Raw genomic sequence first — 25,692 nt, 5'->3', positions numbered from 1 at the left:
GCATTCTGTGGCCAGTCAAGCTGACACACAAAATTGACCATCACACCAGGAATACTGCTAAGCATCCTACAATGCACAAAACAGCCCCCATAACGAAGAGTTTTTCTGTCCAAAATGTCAACTGTGCAGAAATTGAGAAACTCTGATCTAGCCTGAAGCAATTCTAGAGTTCAAATCTTGTTCCTTCTTGGGCTCAGATGCTTTTAAATGACTTTTGAAAGTGCATTCAAAGGGGCGCCTGGGTGGCGCAGTCGGTTAAGCGTCCGACTTCAGCCAGGTCACGATCTCGCGGTCCGTGGGTTCGTGCCCCGCGTCAGGCTCTGGGCTGATGGCTCAGAGCCTGGAGCCTGTTTCCGATTCTGTGTCTCCCTCTCTCTCTGCCCCTCCCCCGTTCATGCTCTGTCTCTCTCTGTCCCAAAAATAAATAAACGTTGAAAAAAAAAATTAAAAAAAAAATAAACTGCATTCAAAGTCTGCCAGGCCAGAGAATATGCTCTTAACACTTTCATACCAAAATGTTAAAAATCCAAGATTTAGTCTCTCAACTTTTTGTTTTTCCAGCTCGAGAGACTTCACACCTACATTCTAGTTGAACATTGCTCAAAATACAGTCCTTGGGTCACCAATGGGTGACAGGGTTCCCTTGGAGAGTCGTAGGCAGACCTCCCAATGTGTTTCCAGAAGCATCACATGCCATTCTGTAGGCTTTAATTTTGTTTCCCTAGTTCTTTTTCTACTGGAAAGTGCAGCTAGTAGAGTTGGCAGCTGTGGGATCTCTTGCTCTGCCGAAGTCATTCTCGGTCACAAAAAAGTTTGAGAACCACCGCTATTGAAACTCTTCTTTGTAACAGCTTCAAGACCCACCTCAAGTTCCCCTCAAACTGATTAACGTATTCATTTATTCATTCATTCCACACATTGAGACTCTACTAAACATCACCACCACCATGCTAAAGGCTGAGGACATAGGAAGACCGTCCCCCCAAAGACGGAGTTCCTTGAGTAGCTCATTGTTGGAGGAATTCTGATCTCTGTTAACCCTGCCCTTTCCCTGCACTCCACAATTTAATACGTGCTTGTAGATGACTGTGTTACTCTCAAATTGACCTCTTTGTGTTGATTTCTCCTCCTGAACCAGGGCATAGTATCTTTCCTGGCTAGGGTTGCCAGATAAAGTGTGGGACATCTAGTTAAATTTGAATTTCAGATAAATAATGAATGATTTTTTTTTGTATGAGTATGTTGCAAATGTTGCAGGGGACACATTTATATGAAAAGAGACAATTCATTGACATTCAAATGCTAATTGGGCATCCTGTATTTTTTATGTGCTAAATCTGACAGCCCTGTTTCAGGCAAGGGTTCTCTAATATTTTCCCTACATCTCCAAGGACATATGAGAGAGGTCTGAACGCACAGCTGGTCCTCAAATAAGCACTCATACAAGCAGGTGTCTCATTACTTTGAGGTAGACAGAAAGTTAAAATATTCTTCCTCGCAAGGTAGGGACAGTGAGTGATTTCTTCTAGCACCCTTGGCATAGTTAAATCAGTTGTGATCTGAAGGCAGGGCAGGCTTCCAGGAAATGGTGGGGTTTAAAATATAGCTTCTAAATACCAAATCAGGACAGGAGAGAATCCAGGACCCAGGGAAGTTTTTTCCCCCGGGGGAGGAGACGGTGGGTGAGTCTGTCTTTTAGTCCTGAACGTTCACACAGGGCATTGGTATATTGACAATACCAGGAAATAACTTTAACTTGTCTCCAGTCTCAATTACTGAGATAACTAACCATGGAAATTTAACCCTCAATAGTATTGCTTTTTCATCTAGCATTTTGTTATCAGTGAACATTACGCTGTTTCTCTACAGTAGACATTGTGGGTGAACGTACTTTGAGCTGCTCCCAAAAGCATAAACAGCTATTGCTAAATGGCATTCATTCTTTCTGATCCCAGTGGGTCAGAGTTTCTGTTTGCAACACCAACAGCAAGTATTGCCTTTTTGGAGCCTGAAAATGCCCTGCCATCTGGAATTTGTCAGTAAATGTTACATGCCCAGTCAAATATTATACAAACAGGGACGCCAGTCACATAAAATGCCATGACAACTGGAAAACACATGAGCTTTTTCATGTGTTTTTTGTTTTGTTTTCTTTTGTTTTTTTTTTAATAACCAGGAGTCCTGCGTTCTAATCTCGGCTGTCAAAAATCGCTGTTGGGGCACCTGGGTGGCTCACTTGGTTGAGCGTCTGACTTCGGCTCAGGTCATGATCTCATGGTTCGTGAGTTCGAGCCCTGCGTCGGACTTTCTGCTGTCAGCACAGAGCACACTTCGGATCCTCTGTCCCATTCTCTCTCTGTCCCTCTGTGGCTTGCGCTCTCTCAAAAAGAAATATTAAAAAAAAAAATGTGTGCTGTTGGTTGCAGAAGGAAGGGGTTTCCTATGCAGGCATACTATGTATTTGAATTATTATATCCAATATTATTTTATTTCAGAGACCTGCTCAGGTTTTCTACCTTTTAGAATACATTACAGGTTTTTGCAGCATCTGGCCCACTTTTTACTTCACTTCTTTTTATAACTGTCCCTAGTTGAAACCTTTAATGAGTCCCAACATCCATAGTGAAAAACAAATTTTGTTCTTTTTTTTTTTTTTTTACATTTATTTACTTTTTTGAGAGAGAGACAGAGTACAAGTGGGGGAAGGCAGAGAGAGGGAGACACAGAATCCAAAGCAGGCTCCAGACTCTGAGCTGTCCACACAGAGCCCAATGCGAGGCTTGAACCCACAAACCGTGAGATCATGACCTGAGCTGAAGTCGGACGCTTCACTGACTGAGCCACCCAGGCGCCCCACAACAAATTTTGTTCTTAAACACCTTCATTTGAATCATGTCTATAAACTGGATTTCTATTGAAGAAAAGACCTCAAATCAACTCAAGCCCCAGCTATTAGCATCATTTTGTACCGTGTAACTGTCCTCACCGGGAATGTGACCTGAGTGGCAGCCATTTGTCAGGGGGTCCCTCTTGTCATCTGATTCCTAGAATCACCAGGCTCTTGATTGCAATCACCATCTGGAGTGTACATGACACAAATATCTACTTATAAGAAAACATGGAGAGATGATTTCACTCCAGACTACATAAAGATAACCAAAGGATCGATTCTGTGTCCGTGATCTCACACTATGAAATTAGAATCATCCGTGTAAGAATAATTAATTAAAAGTAATACTGTTCAACAACCTATAATTAGTATCCAGTGGGGCCGTAATCATAATTTCTAATTTCCTCTTCCCCACAGGATTTGTGAAAACCCTCACGCCGGCATTCTTGGGCAATGTCCGTCCTGGTAGCCTCTTCTTCCTGAGCCAAACGGTTGGCTGTTTGCGCTTCCTCTATGCGTCCCATACAGCCTGCGTCACACCATCTGTTGTGGTAGGTCAGCCCTTATGATAAAGTGATTAGGAGCACATATTACCATTTGGAGAGATAGTCTTAGTTGCGGCACTAGTCACTGCAAAAAAAATCACTTTGGGGACAGTTGGTTTAGCACTTACTTTGCAAATAAGGTTTGGTTTTTGTTGACATGCTTTGCCGCGTGTCTATAGGTGTGACCTCTATCTTCCTGAAGTCTTGGAACTTGGTGTCTCTGCCTGACTCCCTATGTCTGTCTCCCTTGGCCTCTGCCCTGCCCGTGCTGTGGAAATCAGGCCACCGGGGACAGAGCCCCACTCCGGTTCTATGGGCGGGAAGATTTCTCTTCCATCTCAACCTTCTGTCTATAAGCCAGCTTGGGGGGCGCCTGGGTGGCGCAGTCGGTTAGGCGTCCGACTTCAGCCAGGTCACGATCTCGCGGTCCGTGAGTTCGAGCCCCGCGTCAGGCTCTGGGCTGACGGCTCAGAGCCTGGAGCCTGTTTCAGATTCTGTGTCTCCCTCTCTCTCTGCCCCTCCCCCGTTCATGCTCTGTCTCTCTCTGTCCCAAAAATAAATAAACGTTGAAAAAAAAAATTTATAAGCCAGCTTGGCACATCCCCACAGCCGCTGGCCTGTTAAGGCAGGTCACGAACACCCACCTGTCGCCTGGCTTGTTCCTTCCGACTCTATTCAAGCCGGTTCCTGACCAGCACCCTGGCCCTGGAACACGTCTTTCCTTTGGCATCTTAAATCAGCCTCTGTACTTTGACTCGGATCTCCAGCTTCTAGCCCAAGGTCCAGTGAAGGGCTTTGGCTTCGATTGAAGCTGGGTGCCCCCTAACTCTTGGGCTGCTTGAGGATGTGGTTCCCCTCCAAACAAGTCCTTGAGGCCAAAAGCGAGGTCTTGGCCCATTGAAAAGTCACCTATTGCCTCCTCGTTGTCCCCAAGGAGGGGATCTGGACACTCAGATTAGGATCCAAGCTGATGATGGATACCTCACTGGGTAGAATCAGAGGTCCTCGAACACTTAACAATTGTTAAACTGTTAAAATTCCAATTTAACATTGTTCAAGAACTGTCCTGTCTGCAGTGACTGACCCTTTCATCATTCGCTCCCTCAGTGTACGTTTTTCAAAAGATTAACAAAGAAGTTGGGGGAAAAAACACGGTAGGCTCTAAATCTCATTTTGAAACAAATTTTCCAGCCCCGGGTCAAACCTCCAGTGTTCAAAACCAGTGAAATGCACAACATAGATAATATCTGGTGAACTCTGTTCTGCACAGCCTGTCTCTTTATTGAAACCTTTTGTGGCATCATAAAAGACTCGCTGAAATATCCATTCATGAAAAGCTGGACGGCAAGAAAGAAGTAATAAGGACATTTTATTACCTTGGCAGTCTTCTAATAAAAAATGACAGGAAAGTAAGTTCCTTTTAATTGACGAAGCACGGATATCATGAAGTCGGAAAAGCAAAGAAACACTGCTTGGGGCAAACGGCATTTCTGTGCGCTTCTTAGGTAGAAGGGTTGAGCGCGGCTCCCCAGCAACATGAGTTAGGGTTGCTGTAATTGTCCATTTTCATGCTTGTTTTGGGGAAGATTCTTGTTTATAAGGGCGTATGTCCAGTGATGAGTACACGACACAGAGTTGGTGCTCACTAAATCATTCTTGGATGGATGAATGAAAGAGGACGCATGATCCCTTTCTGCAGGAATCTGTTACCACAGACACACCCAAGGTTAGATGGTGCTTCCTATCGTTTTATTCATTATTGATTTTTCCCCCATTCCATTCTTATTATGCACTATTAGTTTTTGCGGTACGGGTAATAAGTCTTAAAGGTGGTCAAAGACGTTCTTTGTTCACTGGACTGTGTCCAGTCCTCCCAATGCTCCAGCCTCATACTCTGCCTGGTGTGCTCATCCTCAATAGTTGATTAACCCCGGTTCATCCTTCAAGTCCCAGCGAAAAAGTCATTTCCTCCTGGAGGTCCTCCTCGATTGCCTGGGCTAGGTTCTCTCGCCCTGCTACGTGTCCCGGAGCAACATTCAGAATTACGCTGGTGATTACCCCTCCTAGATGTCTTCTCTGATGCAGTGTGAACCCCGAGAGGGCAGAGGGCAGGGGCAGCTCTGTTCTTGTCCATCAACTCCCCAGGGCTCAGCGTAGCATTTATGGAAGACGTATAACGACCAGACAGCTTCTCATTAGGACCACCTTGAGACAGGTCAGGGGCTCTGGAGTGTGGAGCTGGTTCTGGAACTGTTGGGAGAGTAGAGGCCTGGAGGAGAGGAGAATGTGCCCAAGGCCTGTGGACCAGCAACACTAGCATCACCTGTTGCTTATTAGAAATGCAGCTTCTCAGGCCCCACCCCAGACCTGGGTGCTTTATACTCACATTCAAGTTTGAGAAGCACTGCTCTTCGAGGCTTTGTGCAGAGAGAGAAGAGGAACCTTGGGAGGTATCCCCTGTAGGAGACGGACCCTGAGCAGGCCTGAACGACCCCTTGCATGCAGGGATAAGGTGACCTCAGAGATCCTCTGAAGGCTCCTGAGTTCTCAAGCTGCTTTTGACCTCATGGAGCACAAGGGTTCACTGACTACCTTCGCCTGGGGAAAATGCTGTTTGCCGGTAAGTTTTCTCCAAAGACGCCACGGTGCCTCTCCCGGCCTTGTTGCCAGGTGGACATCGAGAAAGGATAAGTTGGTCAGCCTGCCTTGAACTCAAAGCTTCAGACGCCCCGGGGCCTCCTGCTGACTCCGTATTTTTGGACCCACGCCAAAGAGATCCCAGGCAGACCCTACAAGTATCCCCTCCACCCATGTCACCCCACCCCACTGGACATGGGATTCACTGGCAAGGTAGGTGAGTGGCCAGAGTGTCCACAGCTAAGAAGCCCGAAGCTTCAGGGCCCTGTGGACAGAGGCGGACAGGTAAGGCTTGGCGATGAGGAGGCCAGCCCGGGCTCTCTTCGGGATGGGGCAGTGGGGACCTAGGTTCAGGCCCAGGGGCTATTTAATTAATTAATTAATTAATTAATTATATTTGCATTTATTTATCTTCGGGAGAGCACAAGTGGGGGAAGGGCAGCGAGAGGGGGACAGAGGATCTGAAGCGGGCCCTGTGCGGACAGCCGATGAGGTGGAGGCTTGTCTCAAACAATTCGCCAGGCCTGGAGCCTGCTCCCACCAAACCCGCAGCTCCCCTGCCCGGAACCGAAGCCCTTGACACAATTAGTTCTTGAAAAGCCATCCCACCCACATTGCTTCTTTTGACTTTCGGAAAGGTGGCTAAACACCTGTAATATTGTTGAATCCAACTCCCCCCCTCCCCCCATGTTTGGCAAAGCCAAGGTCCCTAGACCCACCTCCCAGGGCCACAAATAACTCCGCTTGCTGCTTTAGTTTCCCGGAGCTAATTGCGGACATAAGGGCAGAGGGAGTGGGGGAGGGGGAGAGGTGGGTATTTGGAAGGAGGACGAGAGGGGCGGAGAATGCCTCCCCAGTACATGCCAAGATAGTGGCAATACTGGGTGGTGGAGCAAAGTGAGTCTCGGAGCCTTGCTGGCCTTTTTACCTACTTTATCTCGCTTTTCTCATCTGTGAAATGGGTTGTTAGAAGGCTTAACCGGAATCATGCAGGCAAAGCGCTTAATGCGGTGCTTGGGACCTGGAAAACGCTCAACGAACGAAAAGTCTGGTGTTCTTTGCATTGCTCTATTTGGGGGAATAATTGCAGGGGGCTGGAGGCAGACACCCAAAGGGGCCACCGGCCGCCCCCCAAGCTCAATAACGCACTACGGAGGTTGATGGAGAAATAAAGGCCGCGCTGAAGGCCCAGGGGAGGTGTCCCCCCCCCCCCCCCCCAGGCTCCCCGTGCGGGCCCCAGGTGATCTCTCCGCCCCCGCGCCCGCCCTCCCCAGGTCTGGGCGGCGGAGCTCCGGGCGGGGGGCGGGGCTCGGCGGCGGGGCCCGAGGCGGGCGATATAGCGGCTGGGCGGCGGCACCAGTGCGCGGGGGCAGCGCGGCGGGCGGGGGCCGAGACCCAGACAGCGGAGCGGCGGGCACCGGGGCGGCCCGGAGCGGGGCGAGCACCATGAGCCACAAATGCGACGTGATCGTGGTGGGGGGCGGTATCTCAGGTCAGTCGCGGCCGCGGCCCTCCTTCTTTCTCCTGCGTCCGAACAGGTGGCCGCCGCCGGGGTGGGGTGGGGGGCGCGGGCGGCCGAGGGCCTTGGGGGCGGGGGCCGACCCCGGGAGCCTCGAGCCTGTCCGTGTGCGCGGGCGGGGATCTCGCGGGCCCCGAGCGCCGCGCACGGAAGCTCCCACGAGGGGAAGGATTTGGTGCGGTCCTGGACAGAAGGCGGGGTGGGGGGGGGGGGGCGCGGAGGGACGAAAGTCTGTGGACCGGCCGGGGCCAGGCTTTGAATTTCTCCCTCCGAAGGCTGCTGGGCCTGCGCTCGCGGGAATTTTCGAGGCGAGGAGAAAGGGGGCTGGTTAGCGCGCGGGAGGTTTCTGCTAGGGGGTGGCGCAAAGGTCCGTCACTTTTTCCAAGCAAAGGTCAGTCATCTGCTCCAACCTGCCCTGGGCGCTCGGCACCCCAGCTTGAAGCAGGCGTGCACCACAGCGTACTATAACCCTGGCAGCAGGGGAAACGACCTTGAACAGTTAGCTCCTGGTTCAGAAAACAGGGGTTGGACCCTGGGGCGATTGATTGACAAATACCGTCCTGACCCTGATTCTCTGTGGTTCTGTGATTGTCACGGGTCTCTCCCTGGGGCTGCAGGGCCTTTTGAGCAAATAGCTCTTCTCACCACTACCCGCTTCCAGAACAGGATGAACAAACTGTCCAGTGGGGCTGGGGTGGGGAAACTTGACTCTCTGGCCCAGCCTATGTTTGGCAGGTTGGAGACCACCCTCTCAGACGCAGGGAGGCTGTGTGCGCAGCAGGGCGCAAAGACAGAAGCCAGAGGGAGGGATGGAGTGGGTGGAGAAACCCATCCTCTAACGAGGGTCAGGCGGATCCTATGGGTGGGGGTTAGTGAGAATAAGCAATCCCGGGGCCTCCTGGTTCCTGAGAAGTAATTGGGATGCTTCCCAAATCCACGGATGTGTTGCCCAACCCTTGGCCCTAACCAGGTCTCAGGAGCAGGGTTAGCCTTTGCTCTCCATGGAGTGGGCAGGGCAGAGGTGCCCCGACTGCTGTACCTGGTGAGGAAACGAAGACCTTGGATGTTGGGGGCTGATCCTGGTCTTGTGCCGCTCCCTCCGCTGCAGCCCTCCTCACCTTTGGGTCGAGTCTCAGGCTACCGTTTGTGTTCGCGTGGCCCTCCTGGACTCACTCAGGCCAGGCCCTGTGTCCCGTGCTGCAGGGTACACAGACGCATAAGACAGTGGCACGCCAAGGTGGGCCAAGGCTGGGTTGATTTGGCTTGCTTTCGGTATTTTTGACATCTCTTCTCCTATGGGGGCTTGGACTTCAAAGCATATGTAGAAAATATTATTCAGGGGGCACCTGAAGTTTTCTTGCCAGGCCCCCGAGGTCCTGTTTTTGCCCAAAGTCTAATGGGTTCAGATTTTTCTACTCCCCCCCCCCCCCACCCCTTATTATGCCCTGTCTGATTCGTACTCCAAACCTTCAAGATCACTCAAATAAATCATGTTAGATTCGTTCAGGAAGGGTAGATAAGGGTTTGGCTATTTCCACAAGCAGTGGTGAACTTTTATATTGACCTCAAACTCTGAAGACAGGGGTCAGATGACTAGATCTGCCTTCTTCTCAGGAACATTACATGGAACAGTCGTTGTTCTAAAAAGCAAGAGAACAGGGTTCCAAGGCCTTACTCAACTGCTTTATCTGCTGCATGAGGATAACAGCAACTAGTCACAGCTAGATGATGACAGCATCACGGTGAAGGGCAAGAGCAACAATGCATGTGAAAATAGCTTTGCAAAGGCTGACATGACAAGGGGTCCTACAAGAATTGTACTCATTTATTCAAACAGTAGGCATTAGAGTAGGCTGTGGTAGGGGATGCAAAATTGGGTCACATTGCTTTTGAAGATGTGTCAATCCAGGAGGGGAGAGGAGATACCCAAACAAAGACAATACAAGGTAGACAGTGGTGCATGTGATAGATGCTTTAGTGGTGCGTGCACAGAGTCCTAGGGAAGGTGATTGGAGAGAATCTCCAACTCTGCTGAGAAAATCTGGGCAGACTTCATAGAGGAGGTGACATTTGAAGTAGGTGGGAAAGGAGGACTATGAATTCAGCAGGAGACTAGATGAGGAAAGCATTTTGAGCTAAGGAACCGCTTATATAAAAACACAAACATGTGAAGGAACACGGTAGCCAGGCTTAGGAAACCTCGAGAACTTCCGTGTGGAGAGTTGGAGGGAGGGTGTGGTGGCACGAACTTTGGGGAGGCTTGTGCATCATCCGCAAAAGGTGACGTTCTTTCTGTGGTCGGTGAACGCCGATGGGGATTTTTCATTCCCAGAAATACAGGGATGGTACTAGCCAAAAGAGGGAGGTGAAGGGGGAAGAGCAGGTTTGGGAGAAGGATGGGGCACGTGGAGTCAGAGGTGCTGGGAGGACCACGGGAGAGGTGTCTGGCAGGTGGAAATTCAGGGAAGTTGGGCTCAGAGATACGTGCACGCGAGAGAAGTTTGAGCTGAAGCCACTGATGCAAATGAAATGACCCAAGCCGAAAGAGAGGAGAGAGGAAGTCTGGAACAGACTAGGCGAGAGGGTGGAGGAGAGGAAGGAGTGTCCATCATTCTCTGTTGTCTGAGGACCGAGAGGAGGAAACTGAGACACCGGAAGACACTTAGTTAACCTCACAGCTTAGCTGAGATATCATCTCCCAAGGCTGCCCTTCCGAATCCCCCCACATTGGGTTAGATGCCTCCGTTTTATTCTCCCCTGCCACCTGGTCCTTCTTCCTGAGGTTTTAATGGCTCACTTTCCCCTCCACTAGACTGTGAGCCTCCAGAGCCCAGGGAAGTGTCCCTTTTTCTCTGCAGAGAACCCCCGGCCCCCAGCTCCAGAGCCCTGCCTGGCCCAGTTAGCACTGAGGACTTGCTGTTGGCTTAATGGACTTTACACCAACAAAGTAGCAACTGATTGGATTTGAAACTCACATCCACTGTAACCACCAATCTTTTGCATTTCCCGCCAAATCACCCTGACAGCAGGAGAAGCAGTCAGATCGGAATTTTAGAATTAGTAGGTGACCGACCCAGTGTTTACATTTAGAAGTGTCTGAATTTGACTCTGCTTTTTAAAGTTTGTTAGTTGTTAAGCTTGGGGCGTTCTGCTAATTCTCTAATCGTTTTGAAAGCCGTCAGCAAATTTTCATCACTCCCTTAGGATAAACACAGATAATGGGAGGGTCAGCCGGTTAATATACAACCTTCTTTTTTAATGTTTGAAAACTTCCAGGGCAGCTGTAGAATAGTTTTTTTTTAAGAAATGTGTGCGCTATATGAATACATACTTACTGAAATCTCTTCCACTGAAGGAGCAGGTGATCCCTGGAGTTTTGACGGAGTAACAGCATTTCCCACATGGAGCTGGACAGCAGCATTTTGTTTCTGTCCCGAGTCTCGGTTTCAGTGTTTGGGTTGGTGAAACCATGGAAACTATCTTTTGCAAATCTGGATTGGCTCTTGCTGAATCCTCAGGAAAAAAGCACCAAAAAAGGGAAATTCGAAGCAGAAAGGACATTGTTTTTGCCAGGCTTGAGAGAGGAGAGTCAGCTGTCTGGGGTTAGTGGGCACTTAGCCGAGATCCTGCAGAGCTGGGAGCCAGCCTTCCAAGTTGTGACCAACACCTGGCCAGGAGAGTAAGCCCGGTACGGGCTGGTGGGCCCGGTCTGGGCAGGGTGGTGTCACAGATGGCCCCGGAGGGATCATGAGTTGAGTTGGAACACAGTTGGCAGATGTGGCCTGTGTGTTAATGGCAGAGCTTCATCTAGAACCCACCCGAATGTTCTGAAAAATAATAACTGTGTAGAAGTTGCTTGGAAATCTGTCTATCCCCATCCAAGAGAGGCTATGGAGAAGCAGTATGGCAATGTTAAAATGATATATATAGTTTGGTATCAAGCAGACTCATTCTACACTTACCCTACTGTGTTACCATGAAAGTTCCATCACCTCCCTGTTCTTCAGCGACTTCATCTTTTTTTTTTTTAAGTTTTTTTATTTATTTTGACAGAGAGAGAGAGAGAGAGAGAGAGAGGCAGAGACAGAGCATGTGAGCGGGGGTGGAACAGAGAGAGAGAGGGAGAGAGAGAGAATCCCACCCAGGCTCTGCAGTGGCAGCGCAGAGTCTGACTCGGGGCTCAAACTCCCAAACCTCAAGATCATGACCTGAGCCGAAACCAAGAGTCAGACGCCAAACCGTCTGAGCCACCCAGGCGCCCCCAGCGACCTCATGTTTTAAATGAGACTCCTAATGCGTTTATTGGCAAGAGGGGGTTGTTGCTAGGATTAGAAAGAATGTACATTGGCAGTCACATGGCTTCAGCTTACACGTTTTGGAAAATATATCCTTGTTTAGACCCTAGGATTTTCCGGTCTGTGGGAGGAGAAGCAGGCTTTTCTGCGTAATCACTTCGTCCTCTTCACCCCTTATAAAGGCTACGTATATGTGCAGGCATCCGTCGGGACCCATCTGGTCGCAGCCCCATCCTGACCCACCCCATCTCTTTACTCCCTGCACCGAAGGGCCTCAGGAGCTCAGGCTTACCTCGGGTTCAGGAAAAATGTTGGCGGCCCCAGATCTGCATTTCAGCCACACCCCAGCCCGGCTGTTATTCAGATCCTGACCAGGTCCTCATTCCCAGCCACCTCACTCCCATCTTCGTGAGGATAACAAGTGCATTCATAATGAATGCAAATCTTATTTATTTAACAGGATCAGTTGTTTCTTAAGAATAAAGAGTAACAAGAGTTAGCATTTCGAGGGCCGTCCACAGGCTGGGCAAGGCGTTGGGAGCTTAACTTTTCACGGCAGCTCTGTGCGGGTTGAAAATGACAAAGCCCTGTACCTTCGGCTTGATCCTAATACTTGGGGTGCGTTGATGGGGGGGGACCTGCTTGGTTGGCCATGTGGGCAGAGCCAGGGGCCACTAGAATGACAACTTCTAAGTCCTTCTGTATCTTCCAGGTTTAAGGTTTGGCTTGGCCATTCTCCATGGCAGCAATTTCGTTGGCTTCTGGATGGATGTTGAGGTCTAGGCTCCGTGTCACACAGGGCACACGGAGCATAGTGTTAAGAGCGTCGCGTCTATCCTGGTTCCACCAACTAGCTGTGCTACCTTAAGCGAAATTGGTGACCCTTTCACGTCTTAGTTTGCTCATCTGGAAGATAAGGATAATCATGGTATCCAGTTCAAAAAGTGGTTGAGAGGATTACAAGAGAAAATGCATGCAAAGGGCTTAGCATCTGGCAAGCACTCGGTAGATACTGGTTATTATTCTTCATCAGGCTGACGAAATGGCCACTAACCGCAGGCGGGTCTGAACAGGCACCTTGCCAGCTGACTCCACTGTCAGAGTTTGGGTTGAGGAAATGGTTAGTGACCGTGCATGCAGTAACACGCGCGCGCGCACACACACACACACGCACACATTCATGGACTATTATCTTATATAGGATGCTGCTTTGCAGCTCTACTTTCTTGGCTTGTATATGACATGATAACACAGATGATATAAGAAAGCCAGAAGCGGAGCTCCTGGGGGGCTCAGTCGGTTAAGCGTCTGACTTTGGCTCAAGTCGTGATCTTGAGGTTCGTGAGTTCGAGCCCGGTATCGGGCTCTGTGCTGACAACTCGGAGCCTGGAGCCTGCTTCGGATTCTATGTCTCCCCCTCTTTCTGCCCCTCCCCTGCTTGCACTCTCTCTCTCTAAAAAATAAACATTAAAAAAAAAAAAGAAAGCAGCAAAATTCAAAAGGCTTAAACTCTAATGACTTTGAATATGTACGTGAGAGAAATACATGAGAAATTCTGAATGCAGGACACCTTTCTATATGGACCCTTCTAACCCGCTTGGTACCCTGAAGATGTTAATATTAGGCTCACCCCCACTGTTACTCAGTTTCACATTTGTTTCCTTGTTTGATGTCTTCTACTCCCGTGTAAATGTCATCATGGGAAGCAGCTGGTTCCAGTCTGTTAACCTTTCCCCATCATCAGAGTGGGCCATTTCCCTGTAACAATAACTTGGAGTTTGTTTTGACATCACTTGTTCACACTCACACAGGTGCAAAGGCACACACACATTGAGAGGATTTTACTGATGCGGCTGCTAATGTGTGCCATCAAAATGTGTTTTAAAACACTATAGCTTAGAAAATTCGCTGCTTTAGGGTTTCTTGCACTTTTGATAATAAACACACAGGTGGCCCCTCTGGTCAGATCTATCTTATGAACTTGAAGAGATCATTTAGTTTTATCATTTTATTTTAAGTAGGCTTCATGCCCAGCCTGGAGCCCAATGTGGGGCTTGAACTCATGACCCTGAAATCAAGACCTGAGCTAAGGGACGCCTGGGTGGCTCAGTTGGTTGAGTGTCTGACTCTTGATTTCGGCTCAGGTCGTGATCTCACGGTTCGTGAGTTCGAGCCCCAAGTAGGGCTCTGTGCTGAGCATGGATCCTGTTTGGGATTCTCGCTCTCTGCCCCTCCCCTGCTCTCTCTATCTTTCAAAATAAATAAACTTTAAAAAATAATATGTAAGTGAGCTCTGTACTGTGTAAGCCAAGGGCTAAGTTAGATAGAAGGAATGAATCATTGAAGACCCAAGGGGTTGGAGAAGGTGCCATTAAGCAAATGGAATGTGAACAGGTGCTGAAGAACAGGAATAAGGTGAATCATAGGGCCATGGGCTCCAGTTAACAGCTTATATTTCTATTTATAGGAAGGTAGAAGTCCCGGCAAGGCAAGAGTAATAGGGATGGGGACATGTGGGTAATAAAGTTAGTAGAAGGAGGGAATCAAACAGCGAGACATTGAAAAGCCAAGTGATGAACCTGGCTGGTTCGGGCAGTAGAGCATGCAACTCTGGATCTCAGGATTGTGAGTTCAAGCCCCAGGTTGGGTGTAGAGATGACTTAAAAATAAAATCTTAAAGGGGCGCCCGGGTAAGTCAGTCAGTTGAGCATCCAACTGTTGATTTCCGCTCACGTCATGATCCCAGGGTCGTGGGACCGTGTCCCATGTCAGGCTCCAGGCTGAGGGTACAGCCGGCTTAAGAATCTCTGCCTCCCTCCCTCTGCCCCTCTCCCCAGCTTGCACTCTTGTGGTCTCTCTCTCTCTCTCTCTCTCTCTCAAATAAAAAAATAAAATCTTAAAAAAAAAAAAAAAAGAAAGAAAAGCCAAGTGAATAGATAGGGTTTTCTGTGATTGGAAACAGGGAGCCACTGAAAATTTGTGTATAAAGATAAAGGGGGCAGTTATGTGCCTGACACGTGGAAGGCAGCAACCCTAGGAGCCAGAGAAGCCAAGAAATGAGTAGAAATTCTGGAACAGGTTGAAAGGTGACCAGCTGCTGAGAATGAATTGGGTTATCCTGACCCCCAAGGCTAGTTGTGCGAGAAAGTGGGGGAGGGGAGGCAAGAAGGGAAGAGGTCTTGGAGGGCCCTTGGCTTTCTTCTGTTTTGCCGAGAGCTGACCCAGAGGAAGTATCACAAAATAAGTAATTCATGTTTTCTCTCTGAAGTTTTATAACTAGAATCGAAGGACATGACTGTATTTACATTTTTCCTTTTTTTTTTTTTTTTTTTTTTTTTTTTTTTAATCAAAGGGATTTTCTACCCAGGGCTTTGACCCAGCTTACTAAGTGACAAACACACATCTTGGGCAATCTGAAACACGAAGTGAAGAGTTCATCCTATTTGTTATGTCAAAGTTGTCCTTGAAACCTACGGTTTCGTAAAAGGAAAAAAATTTAAAAAAAAAGGGGGGGGCGCCTGGGTGGCTCAGTCAGTTAAGTGTCCAACTTCGGCTCAGGTCATGACCTCAAAGTCCGTGAGTTCGAGCCCCATGTCAGGCTCTGTGCTGCCAGCTGGGAGCCTGGAGCCTGGAGCCTGCTTCAGATTCTGTGTCTTCCTCTCTCTCTCTGCCCCTCCCCCGATCGAGCTCGCTCTCTCTCTCTCTCTCAAAAATAAATAAATGTTAAAAAGAAAATTGAAACATACTGTTTTATGAGAGAGAGGGCACAGTCAGAAAGTACCTTCGGGTAAGAATGACCTTTCAAATGTTAGTAATGTCACCATAACCTCTGTTTAATGGTATCTTAAATGGCATGTTCCAGTTAACTTCCACTTTATGTCAGAAGGGTAAACTCTTGATCCGATGTTAATCATCTCTTCCATAGGCCATTTTTTAACTCTGGCCACATCCTCCCTCTCAACATTTATCAGAATTGGACAACAGGGAAGGTTCGCTCTCCTTCCAGCCCGAATAACCACTCCCTTTGGGTGTATTTCTCAAATATCTCCAATGATCCTTTTATGTTGAATTCTGATTCCTACCTCATGCTTTGTAGTTAGAGCTACTTTCTTTCTTTCTTTCTTTCTTTTATGTTTTTTATTTTTTTTTATTTTATTTTATTTATTTATTTTTTCAACGTTTATTTATTTTTGGGACAGAGAGAGACAGAGCATGAACGGGGGAGGGACGGAGAGAGAGGGAGACACAGAATGGAAACAGGCTCCAGGCTCTGAGCCATCAGCCCAGAGCCTGACGCGGGGCTCGAACTCACGGACCGCGAGATCGTGACCTGGCTGAAGTCGGATGCTTAACCGACTGCGCCACCCAGGCGCCCCTCTTTTATGTTTTTTAATTTATTTTTGAGACAGAGAGAGACAGAGCCTGAGTAGGGGAGGGGCAGAGAAAGAGAGGAAGACACAGAATCTGAAGCCGGCTCCAGGCTCTGAGCTGTCAGCACAGAGCCCGATGCAGGGTTCGAACTCACGAACTGTGAGATTATGACCTGAGCTGAAGTCGGACGCCCAACCAACTGAGCCAGCCAGGTGCCCTGAGCTACTTTCTATTCTTGTGATCCCAGTTGTGTTTCTGTCTTAAATTGTGTCTTTGTAATTATGTCTTTAATTCCATCTCACTTCTGTGGATTATTTCCCAGTTTTATACATTAAAACAAGTTCTTTGGGAAAGCTTTTGTTATCCAACAGAGCCCCTTTTTCAGATAATTTAAGATAAAGTAGATAATTAAGAGGCAAATTAATTACTAACCAAAATTCCCACCAAAAGTTTTAAGGAGAGGGGTGCCTGGGTGGCTCAGTGGGTTAAGCATCTGACTTTGGCTCAGGTCATGATCTCTCACAGTTTGTGAGTTTGAGCCCCGTGTTAGGCTCAGGGCTGATAGCTCAGAGCCTGGAGCTCTCTCTCTCTCTCTCTCTCTCTCTCTCTCTGCCCCTCTCCTGGTCGTGCTCTGTCTCTCTCTGTCTCTCTCTCTCAAAAATAAATAAATATCAAAAAAATTTTTTTTTAAGTTTTAAGAAGATAAACCACTGATACAAAGGAAAGATGAAATCACATTTTTTTTTCTGGTGATTTATAGTTTAAGGACTTTTTTGGAGACATGGAACATTTTTTAATAACCTGAATTGTAGAAATAATACCTGTTTATTACGAAAATCTGTAAATTGCAGAAAAGGACAAAAAGAAAATGAAAATCATCCATCATTGTTTTCTACAAAAAAAACTAACCACTGTTACTAATGCCACCTGTATTTTCTTTTTGTAAACCACCTGTTGGATCTATGTGTTTGTTTTTATTTTTTTAATGTTTATTTTGAGAGACACAGAGAGAGTGAGAGAGCATGTGCAAGCAAGGGAGGAACAGAGAGAGAATCCCAAGCAGGCTCCAAGCTGTGATCTCACAAACCCTGCGATCATGACCTGAGATGAAATCAAGAGTTGGACAGTTGGGGCCCCTGGGTGGCTTAGTCGGTTAAGCGTTGGAGTCTTAGTTTGGCTCAGGCCGTGATCGCACAGTTTCATGAGTTTGAGCTGACAGGGTGGAGCCTACTTGGGATTCTCTCTCTCCCTCTTTCTCTGCCCCTCCCCCACTTGTGCTGTCTCTCTCTGAATATAAATAAATAAAATTTAAAAACAAAAAAGAGTTGGACATTTAACCGACTGAGCCACCCAGGTGCCTTTATTTGTTTATTTTTAAATAAATAATAACATGACCATTTAATCGTGTCTTAAGTGCTCTTTTCCCGTAAGGTCTTGAGAACTTTATATTTCTCCATATGATTGTATTTATTTACCCAGTCTCCTATTGCTGAAGATTTGCATTTCCAAACTTCTGCTATTTGAAAGAAAGCTGTTATAAACATCATTACACCTAAACCATTGTGCATGATTCTGATGATTTCTTTTGGAACCTTCTAGAAATAAATGTTGGGACTCCTTTGAAGGCACTTAATAATTATTGCAAAACCATCATTCCCAAGAGAATTTCACACTTACTTCAGAGTGGAATTGTAATAATGGGCTTCTTGGTTACCTCAACAAGCAACCGACATCCGCCCCCCCCCCCCACTCTGGCACAATACCGAGAAAGCCATGGTTCTTCACGAGCTCATAGCTGTAATTTAATGCAGTTGTAAAATCACAACCCTCTTCTGTTTTGTAAAATTTCAGTGGTGGCAAGTAAATTTTGCTCTCTGCAACTGGTTTCTGCAATTACGGCTTTATGCCCGCCATTATTTACTAGGAACATACCTTTTTTAGAGTACGTCTAAATTCTTTGGGTGCCATTTATCCCCTGCGTCTAGAAGTTTGCCATCCTCAGTTAGATCATTCTGGTGTGTTTCAGTGCCGAAAAGCAAACAGCCCGGTGACAAATCACTTTCTATGATTAATTATTTTTACCCCTCTAGATAAGACATGAATATAGCCTTTGTCCGCAGTCTGTTTTAACGGCTGATCAAACAGCTGTTTCATGTTTTACATTTTAATTTCCTCTCTAGTTTGCCTTCACATCTGCCATAGATTTTAGTTTATTTAGGAGTCCTGTCCGATGCAGTTGACGGTCTCAGAATAGCCCTTTTGTGCTATGCCAGTTAGTCAAAATCAAACAGCCCTTGTTAAGCACTGACGATAAGCACGCACAAAGGCGTACACGCAAATGAGCCCCTCATTCCGTCGAACGTGGTGTCCTATCTTGTTGTTTCTGCAGGGGAGAAAAAGAAGGCACGTTTGCTCATTTCCTCGATGCGCTCACTCGTTCAATAAATGCTTATCGAATGCCCCGTTTGCCAAGCATTGGGCTGGCGTGGGGGCGAACACATGGGTTATGCGTGTTTCCGTCCCGTACAGCTACACACAGGTGAATGCTCTGAGGGGGCGTGGGTGCTGAGAAAGAGAAGTGCATCTGGTTCAGATGCCGCAGAGGAGAGAAGGATGACGGCGTCACCTCAGGGCCTCAAAGAACCTGCTGGAACATTCAGTGACAGGATTTGCTGGAGAGTTGATGGGCCAATTCAGATACTGTTCCGTAAACTGTAGCTTTAAGTGGTTGAGATTTCAGTCTACATTCTAATGTACACAGGCCGTTGAAATGGCAGTTTCGCCCTTCCTACTGTAGGGCCTAAAATGGCAGCACAGGGGATGCTGTGGTTGGCTGTTCGAGCCCCCTTCGGGGCAGTGATTCCCTCACCTGCTCAGAGGGTTGGCCGCCCGCTGGTGCACTGCTGAGTCCCTCTCTGGAGATTGCCCTTGACTGAGGGGAGCCGACTCACCCAAGAGCTTGCCCCTTCCTTTGGGGACACCCTCACATCAGGACGACTCTGACAGGCCCTCTCAGCTTCTGTTGTTCAACTCCTCCCTGCGACCACTCCTGCCTCTCTTACTCCTTGACACGTGTTGAACCCCGATGAAGCTCCCACGTACAAATCTGTCTCAGAGGCTGCCGGCCATGAACCTTAATCTAAACAGACAGTAGTTGAACAGTATTTTTGTTCTGTACATCACAAGATGTTCTAACCATGAAGCGTTAGTCACTTGGAGGTGGACGCCTGGAGAGAGGGCTGAGCCTCCAGAACAGGGTGGAGGGTGGAGGCTGACCTCTACCTCAGCCCAAACAAGCTCCAGGGAATCTAATTCTCTTACCACTCTGTGGGCTAATTTAGAGCTGAGATTCATAGCCTCTTATCTGGAATTGCTATAAACAATTAGAAACATTTGTGGCAGTGGAACCAAGGGGTGAATTATGAAACAAACAGCCCTAATCAGTGAAGACTGGACACAGAAGGTCATGGACTGTCCATCTATCGTAGGCTACCTTTTTGGGTCCAGCTCAGATTCTGGGTTCTTGGCAAAATAGTTCTGTTGGTGTGCGCCTCTAGTCTTCCCATAATCCTACTACTATTTCATTCAGCCTCCTATGGCATTTCTCACAAGGAATTGTAGCGATTGTAGAAATTGGACGACACAACCCAAGATGGGCAAGGCAAAAAGGGAGCTGGTTGGTGGTGTTTGAGTGGAGAGGTTAGAGGTTGGGGGTCTTTGGTCCAAGGACATTCATATTAGAGGGAATTGACAAAGGAACTAGAAAAGCTAGATCGTGATCGTGAAGGAGTGCATTGTGGAGTTTTCACAGGTAACCTTTAGACTGTCCTCTTGGAAATGACCACTGATAGCATTTAAACGAGTTGCAGCATTCTGAATCGGCATGCCCAGGGATACGATCCTCTGTGCGATTCAACAGTTGATTTGGGGTGGGGGGGGGGGAGAGAAAGAGAGAGATCCTGTTCTTTCCATGCCCCACCAAGCCAAACCTTACAGAGCTAGACTATTAGTATTACAAGGACATTAACACTTTGAGGGGTCTGTTCTCTGATTGGAAAAAGACCTAGCACATTACTTACAGAAATATCTGTAAAAGGAAATTGTGAGCTAGATGGCTGCCCATCTCTTTCCATCTGCCTGCGGTTAGTTTTTTACTTAGAAAACAAGAAGTGAGTGCCTTCTACGTGCTAGGTGCCAGGAATGAACAATCCAGAAACAATTCCAGCTTGACACATGCACACACACAAGAAATGATGTGAAATTACATTTCCCGTGCCTATTAACTGTTGGCTCACGCACACACAGAAATGTACTTTTTTAAGTAAAAGCCGCCTCTGTATACCTTTACAGGGCTCTCATCTGAACCGAGTCAGAACAGATGCTGAGACAACTCGGGTTTGGGTTTCCAGGTGTTGTGTCATCCGCTAACTTTTGCAGGCTTTACTCACAGGTGGTGTGATATTCCTGGCCTTCCGAGGGGTAAGTCAAATATCATACATGCCTTTTATGCCGTCGGAAATCGGCTGCATGCCGGAGTGGTCAGAGGCTGAAAGGAAATCACATGGTCCCAGCTGATAAAAGCCAGCACATCTAAAATACACTGCCTGTGATCTGTTTCTCTCTCCCTTGTTCCTTTCTCTCTGATATCATGGAGAGTGTGTCCAAGGGGAAAATGAGTTTTCTGTAGATAAATCAGTCTGCCGGTCCACAATATCGAGCTTCCAGCAGACAGGTCTGAGAAATGGAATAAAAGTACAAAGAGGTTAAGATGACTGTGAGGTAGGAAGGGAAGCAAAACCGTTTTGTGTGCAGAAGAAAAACCATTTGGGACTTAGGCATGCTTTCATTTCTGGGTTTTAGTTGGTGAACAAAAACCTGTGAAAAGCTGATGAAAATGACAAAACAGTTCTTTCCTCCTCCTGTGTTGTCTTCAAGGTATGTTTCAGGAAGCCCTTCTTCTAAACCTGGCTCCCTTCCCTATGGATGAATTCCTTTGAAAGGAATTTGCAGGTTTAAAGATGGCTTGAGAGTAAGTTTAAAAACCAACCTTTAAAATGAAAAGCATTCGCGAATGTTACGTTTCCAGTGAAGGTACATGTGCACGCTGAGGTGTTGGAATACGTTTTCTTTGACAATAGAGATTTAGAGAAAGAAAAAATGGGGGCACTTGGAACTTAAACCCGTGTTCAAACCCACGCTTTCTCTATATAAATTCTTGGCATCCTTTTGCAGTATTTTTCAAATACAACGGATGAAGGCTTCAGTGCCAGTGAACAGTGACGTCTGCAAGTCATTTGCAAAGTGCGAGCTTTACTCAGTCTTGCTGTTAAAATAATTGCAGTGTCCGTGCAGAGCCCAACTCGGAGCCCGAACTCACGGACCACGAGACCATGACCTGAGACCAGGAGTCAGACGCTTAACCGACGGAGCCATCCAGGCGCCCCTGGTTGAATACTGTTTGCTGCATGTTTGGCATTTTAGCTGTGTGGTGCAGCGCGGTATGGGGTTTCCGGCCCCTGTAAACCGCCGTTGAACGAGTAGTGTTTTCCGAAAAGGTTCCCACGATCCAAGAAAAGATTTTCCAGCTTCTCGTGCTGTGTATTAGCCGGGCGTTTGAAAGCATCAGACTCCCACCTGCTTGTCCTTCAGTATTCGCTGTTCCGGGAAACAGATCCGCCTTCGGACCAGTTTTTAAGCCAAGACCCCTGACATTTGGAGCAGACCTGTCAGTTGGAACCACTGAGGCATGTTCTTTACGGTCTCCCAGAGGCCCCCAAGTGGGATGGAGCCCTAGTTGCCTACCCTCTCTTCCTTGTCTCACCTCCCCAGAGCCTACGAGGCTTCTTGAGGTCACTTCCCAAACCAGCTGTTGGCAACCAACTGCCTTGTTTCAAGGTCTGCCTTTGGATACTAGATGCTAGAGGTTTTCTTCTCTGCTCCCCGTTATTAACTGCTAAAGCCCTGTTAGTTCCGGTTTCAAAACATGGCTCAGACCAGTCCACCTCACCGTCTCCGTGCCCTCCCCTGACCTGGGCTTCCTCACGTGGACCACTGTAGTTCCCAGAGTCTGCTCATTTGTATCCCGCCGTAGGGTCCAGCCCTCTCTATTCCTTTTTTTTTTTCCTTTTTTTTTTTATGATAAAATATACAGAACATAAAATGCACCATTTGGACTATTTTTAAAAAAATTTTTTTAATGTTTACTTATTTATTTATTTTGAGAGAGAGAGAGAGAGAGAGAGAGAGAGAACGCACGCAGGAGAGGATCAGAGTTAGAAGGTGATAAAGAGAATCCCAAGCAGGCTCCGCCCTCTGAGCGCAGAACCCGATGAGGGGCGCGAACTCACGAACCATGAGATCGTGACCTGAGCTGAAATCAAAAGCCGGACACGTAACCGACTGAGCCACCCAGGTGCCCCTGGACCATTTTTAAGTGTATAGTTCAGCCACATTAAGTACATCCACGCTGTTGTGCAACCCAGAATTTCTGTCCCCATTTAACAGTCACTCCCATTCCTTGCTCTCCTCGGCCCCTGGCAACCCCCATTCTGCTTTCGGCCTCCACGAATTTGACTATTTGTCCTCTCATGTCCGGCTAATTTCACTCACCATAACGTCCTCAGGGTTTATCTACCTGAAGTAGTGTCGATTCTCACACGAAAGGAAGAATAATTTGGCTTTAATGAGAACAAAATTCAACCTTTGATGTTTTTCATGTTTTCAAGCCACAGAAAGATGTTTACTGTCAGAAGTGAAGCAAATGAAGTTGTTCAGAGACAAAGCTAACTATCCGTTGGCCTTCACCCCATCCTGACTCTCTTGAGGTGACCCCGGTTAATAACCTGTCATGTATCCTTCCAGAATGTCCTCCCGGGGGGGCAAACTTTCTAAAATGTAAGTGTCATGAGGTTACTCCTCTGCTTCAGACCCTTCAGTGGCTTCCGTTAACATCAGGATTAAGTCCAAAATGATGACTCTGGCCCAGACGCACTGGAGATCTGACCCCTGCCTACCTCAGAAAGGACATCGGCCACCACTGTCTTTGCTCTGCGTCTGCACCGGCCGACTGTTGAATCCTCGAATAATCTACCTCAGGCTCTGGCCTTCTGTTGCCACCAGACTTTCAGCAACAAGTTAATATATGGGAGTCTTGATAAAATTTCCCAGTTTGAAGCTTTTGATATTTTCACAGGAGCGTTCCAGTGACATCTGCTTTTCTGTCCCTCAGGGTAGGAACATCACATAAACTCAACCCCAGAGGAAGTACTTGCACTTCTCCATGTGGAAACTCTTTCTAGCTCTTCTCCCCCCTCCGCTCCCTTGCCACTTTGGTGACTCTTGACCATCTTTCAGAACTTAGTTTGTTATTTTTTTAATTAATTTTTGAGAGAGAGAGAGAGAGAGAGAGAGAGAGCAAGCATGAGTGGGGGAGGGACAGAGAAATCCCAAGCACACTCCGCACTGTCCACTCGGTGCCTGACTTGGGGCTCAAACCCACGAACCGCAAGACCATGACCCAAGCTGAAATCAAGAGTCGGCTGCTTAATGGACTGAGCCACCCAGCTGCCCCCAGAACTTACTTTAAACCTTTTTTTTTTTTCTTAGATCTCCGTGTCTGACAACCTTCTGCACACAACGCGCTGCCCACACCACCCCCCGTTCTACCCTCCCGGGGCACTCGGTTTTACACCTTTTCTGTCCACCCTTCCGGAAGCTCCGGGAGGGCAGGGACCCCATCTGTCTTCTTCACCACCTAGAACGGTGCGTGTACCTCCTGGACTTCACAGTCGATATTAATTTGTTTATTGAATCTTTCTTTGAGAGCTTCATGAAGAGCCTTGGTTCTATATTGCATACATGCCTCTATACCGTTTTGTCCCTTTAAAAATCTGAAAGTAATTGAAGTTCTGCAATGCATTCAGTTCCCAAGGTTTCCAGTCATGGAAGCCTTTTAAAATAGAAACTAGGAGGGGGCACCTGGCTGGCTCATGTCGGTTGAGCATCCGACTTTGGCTCAGGTCATGATCGAATGTTTCGTGAGTTTGAGCCCCGCGATGGGCTGTCTGCTCTCAGCGTGGAGCCCGCTTTGGATCCCCTGCCTCCCTCTCCGTGCCCCTTCCCCTTTTGCGCGTGTCCGTGTGCTCTCTCAAAAATAAATGTGTAAAAAAATAAAATAGAAACTAAGAGGAGGGCATATGTTGAAAAATACAATACCTAAAATGAGATGGGCGTACACTGTTACGTTCATCACGAGGTTTTTGTTTGTTAGTTGGTTTTTTGCTAATGCGTGTGGCTCATTGTTCTCAACAAAGACCTAACCGTTCCCACCAGACTTTCAGCAACGAGTTAATATATGGGAGTCTCGATAAAGTTTCCCAGTTTGAAGCTTTTGATATTTTCACAGCAGCGTTCCAGTGACATCTGCTTTTCTGTCCCTCAGGGTAGGAACATCACATAAACTCAACCCCAGAGGAAAAGGAGGGTTCCCTACTCACCAAAAAGCTTGCCTGACTCTGGAACCTTCCATGGGCTGGTCTCTGACAGCCCCGGTGTCCCTGAGCTGCTCCGCTGAAGCCCTTGTTGCTGTTTCCATGGGCCGGAGACACAGTTGACGTTTCTGCAGCCCTGAGCTGGGAGCCGCTCTTTTTACACGTGGAGGGTAACGCCCCAGAATCCTCTGGTCTGAGCCCCCAGGGGAGACAGTGGCTCCAGAGACCGATGCTTCGGAGGCCACCACGTTTCACATGCAGCCTGGTACTTAAGATGGGCCACAGCCATTATGGCAATTTAGGGAAACTCCGCATTATTTGTAAACGTGAGTCAACAAAATCTAATTCTAAAGCTAGCTCTCTGTGTTGGTGAAACGTAGCCACAGAAATGTTCTTCTAATGACTTGACCCATTATCACTTCAGATCTTTCTAGGGGAGCAAGATACGAATATTAGTTGAGAAGGGAGGAGAGAGTAATGTGTACTGTGGCTTGGCTTCCCTTAGAAGCTGACCCTGACATGGAATGTGAGCGGAAGTCATATATTTGGGAAGTGATCTCAGCATCAGCAAACAGGAGTAGAGGGGGCCAGGAGGTCAGGAAAGGGTGATGTTCAGGTCTGTTTCCACTGTGGGTGGCCAGAGCTCAGTCCTCCTGGGGACCTCGGAGAGACAATGCAAGCTGCTGTTCAGTTTATCCCGCACTGAGGTGTGAGGCAGTTGGGGGACCTAACGTTCTAAGTGGCGACAGAAGCTGGAAACAAGCTGTGGGACAGAGTCAGTCACTGGCTCAAGTCTGTGAGAAGGCAGAGGGTATGTGGGGGGGGGGGCATCCACAACACCTCTTGCAACATCTTTCATTAAAACCTCAAAATAGGGGCGCCTGGGTGGCGCAGTCGGTTAAGCGTCCGACTTCAGCCAGGTCACGATCTCGCGGTCTGGGAGTTC

The 25,692-nt window shown here is 47.7% G+C and overlaps 1 protein-coding gene across 1 annotated transcript in view; it reads left to right on the top strand.

Moving 5' to 3' along the window:
* The first annotated feature begins 7,432 nt into the window (after window positions 1-7,432).
* The window catches only part of MAOB (monoamine oxidase B), a 118,848-nt gene continuing 100,588 nt past the window's right edge, over window positions 7,433-25,692 (top strand). The window contains exon 1 of the mRNA XM_040468941.1: window positions 7,433-7,564. Coding sequence (XP_040324875.1) covers window positions 7,519-7,564 — 46 coding nt within the window. The 5' untranslated portion in view covers window positions 7,433-7,518. The remainder of the gene's footprint in view (window positions 7,565-25,692) is intronic.

Source organism: Herpailurus yagouaroundi, unplaced genomic scaffold (assembly GCF_014898765.1).
Source record: "Herpailurus yagouaroundi ecotype Mexico unplaced genomic scaffold, PumYag 67793, whole genome shotgun sequence".
NCBI classification, from domain to species: domain Eukaryota; kingdom Metazoa; phylum Chordata; class Mammalia; order Carnivora; family Felidae; genus Herpailurus; species Herpailurus yagouaroundi.
The sequence above is the reverse complement of the archived record's forward strand: the minus strand, read 5'-3'. Positions and strand labels throughout refer to the sequence as shown.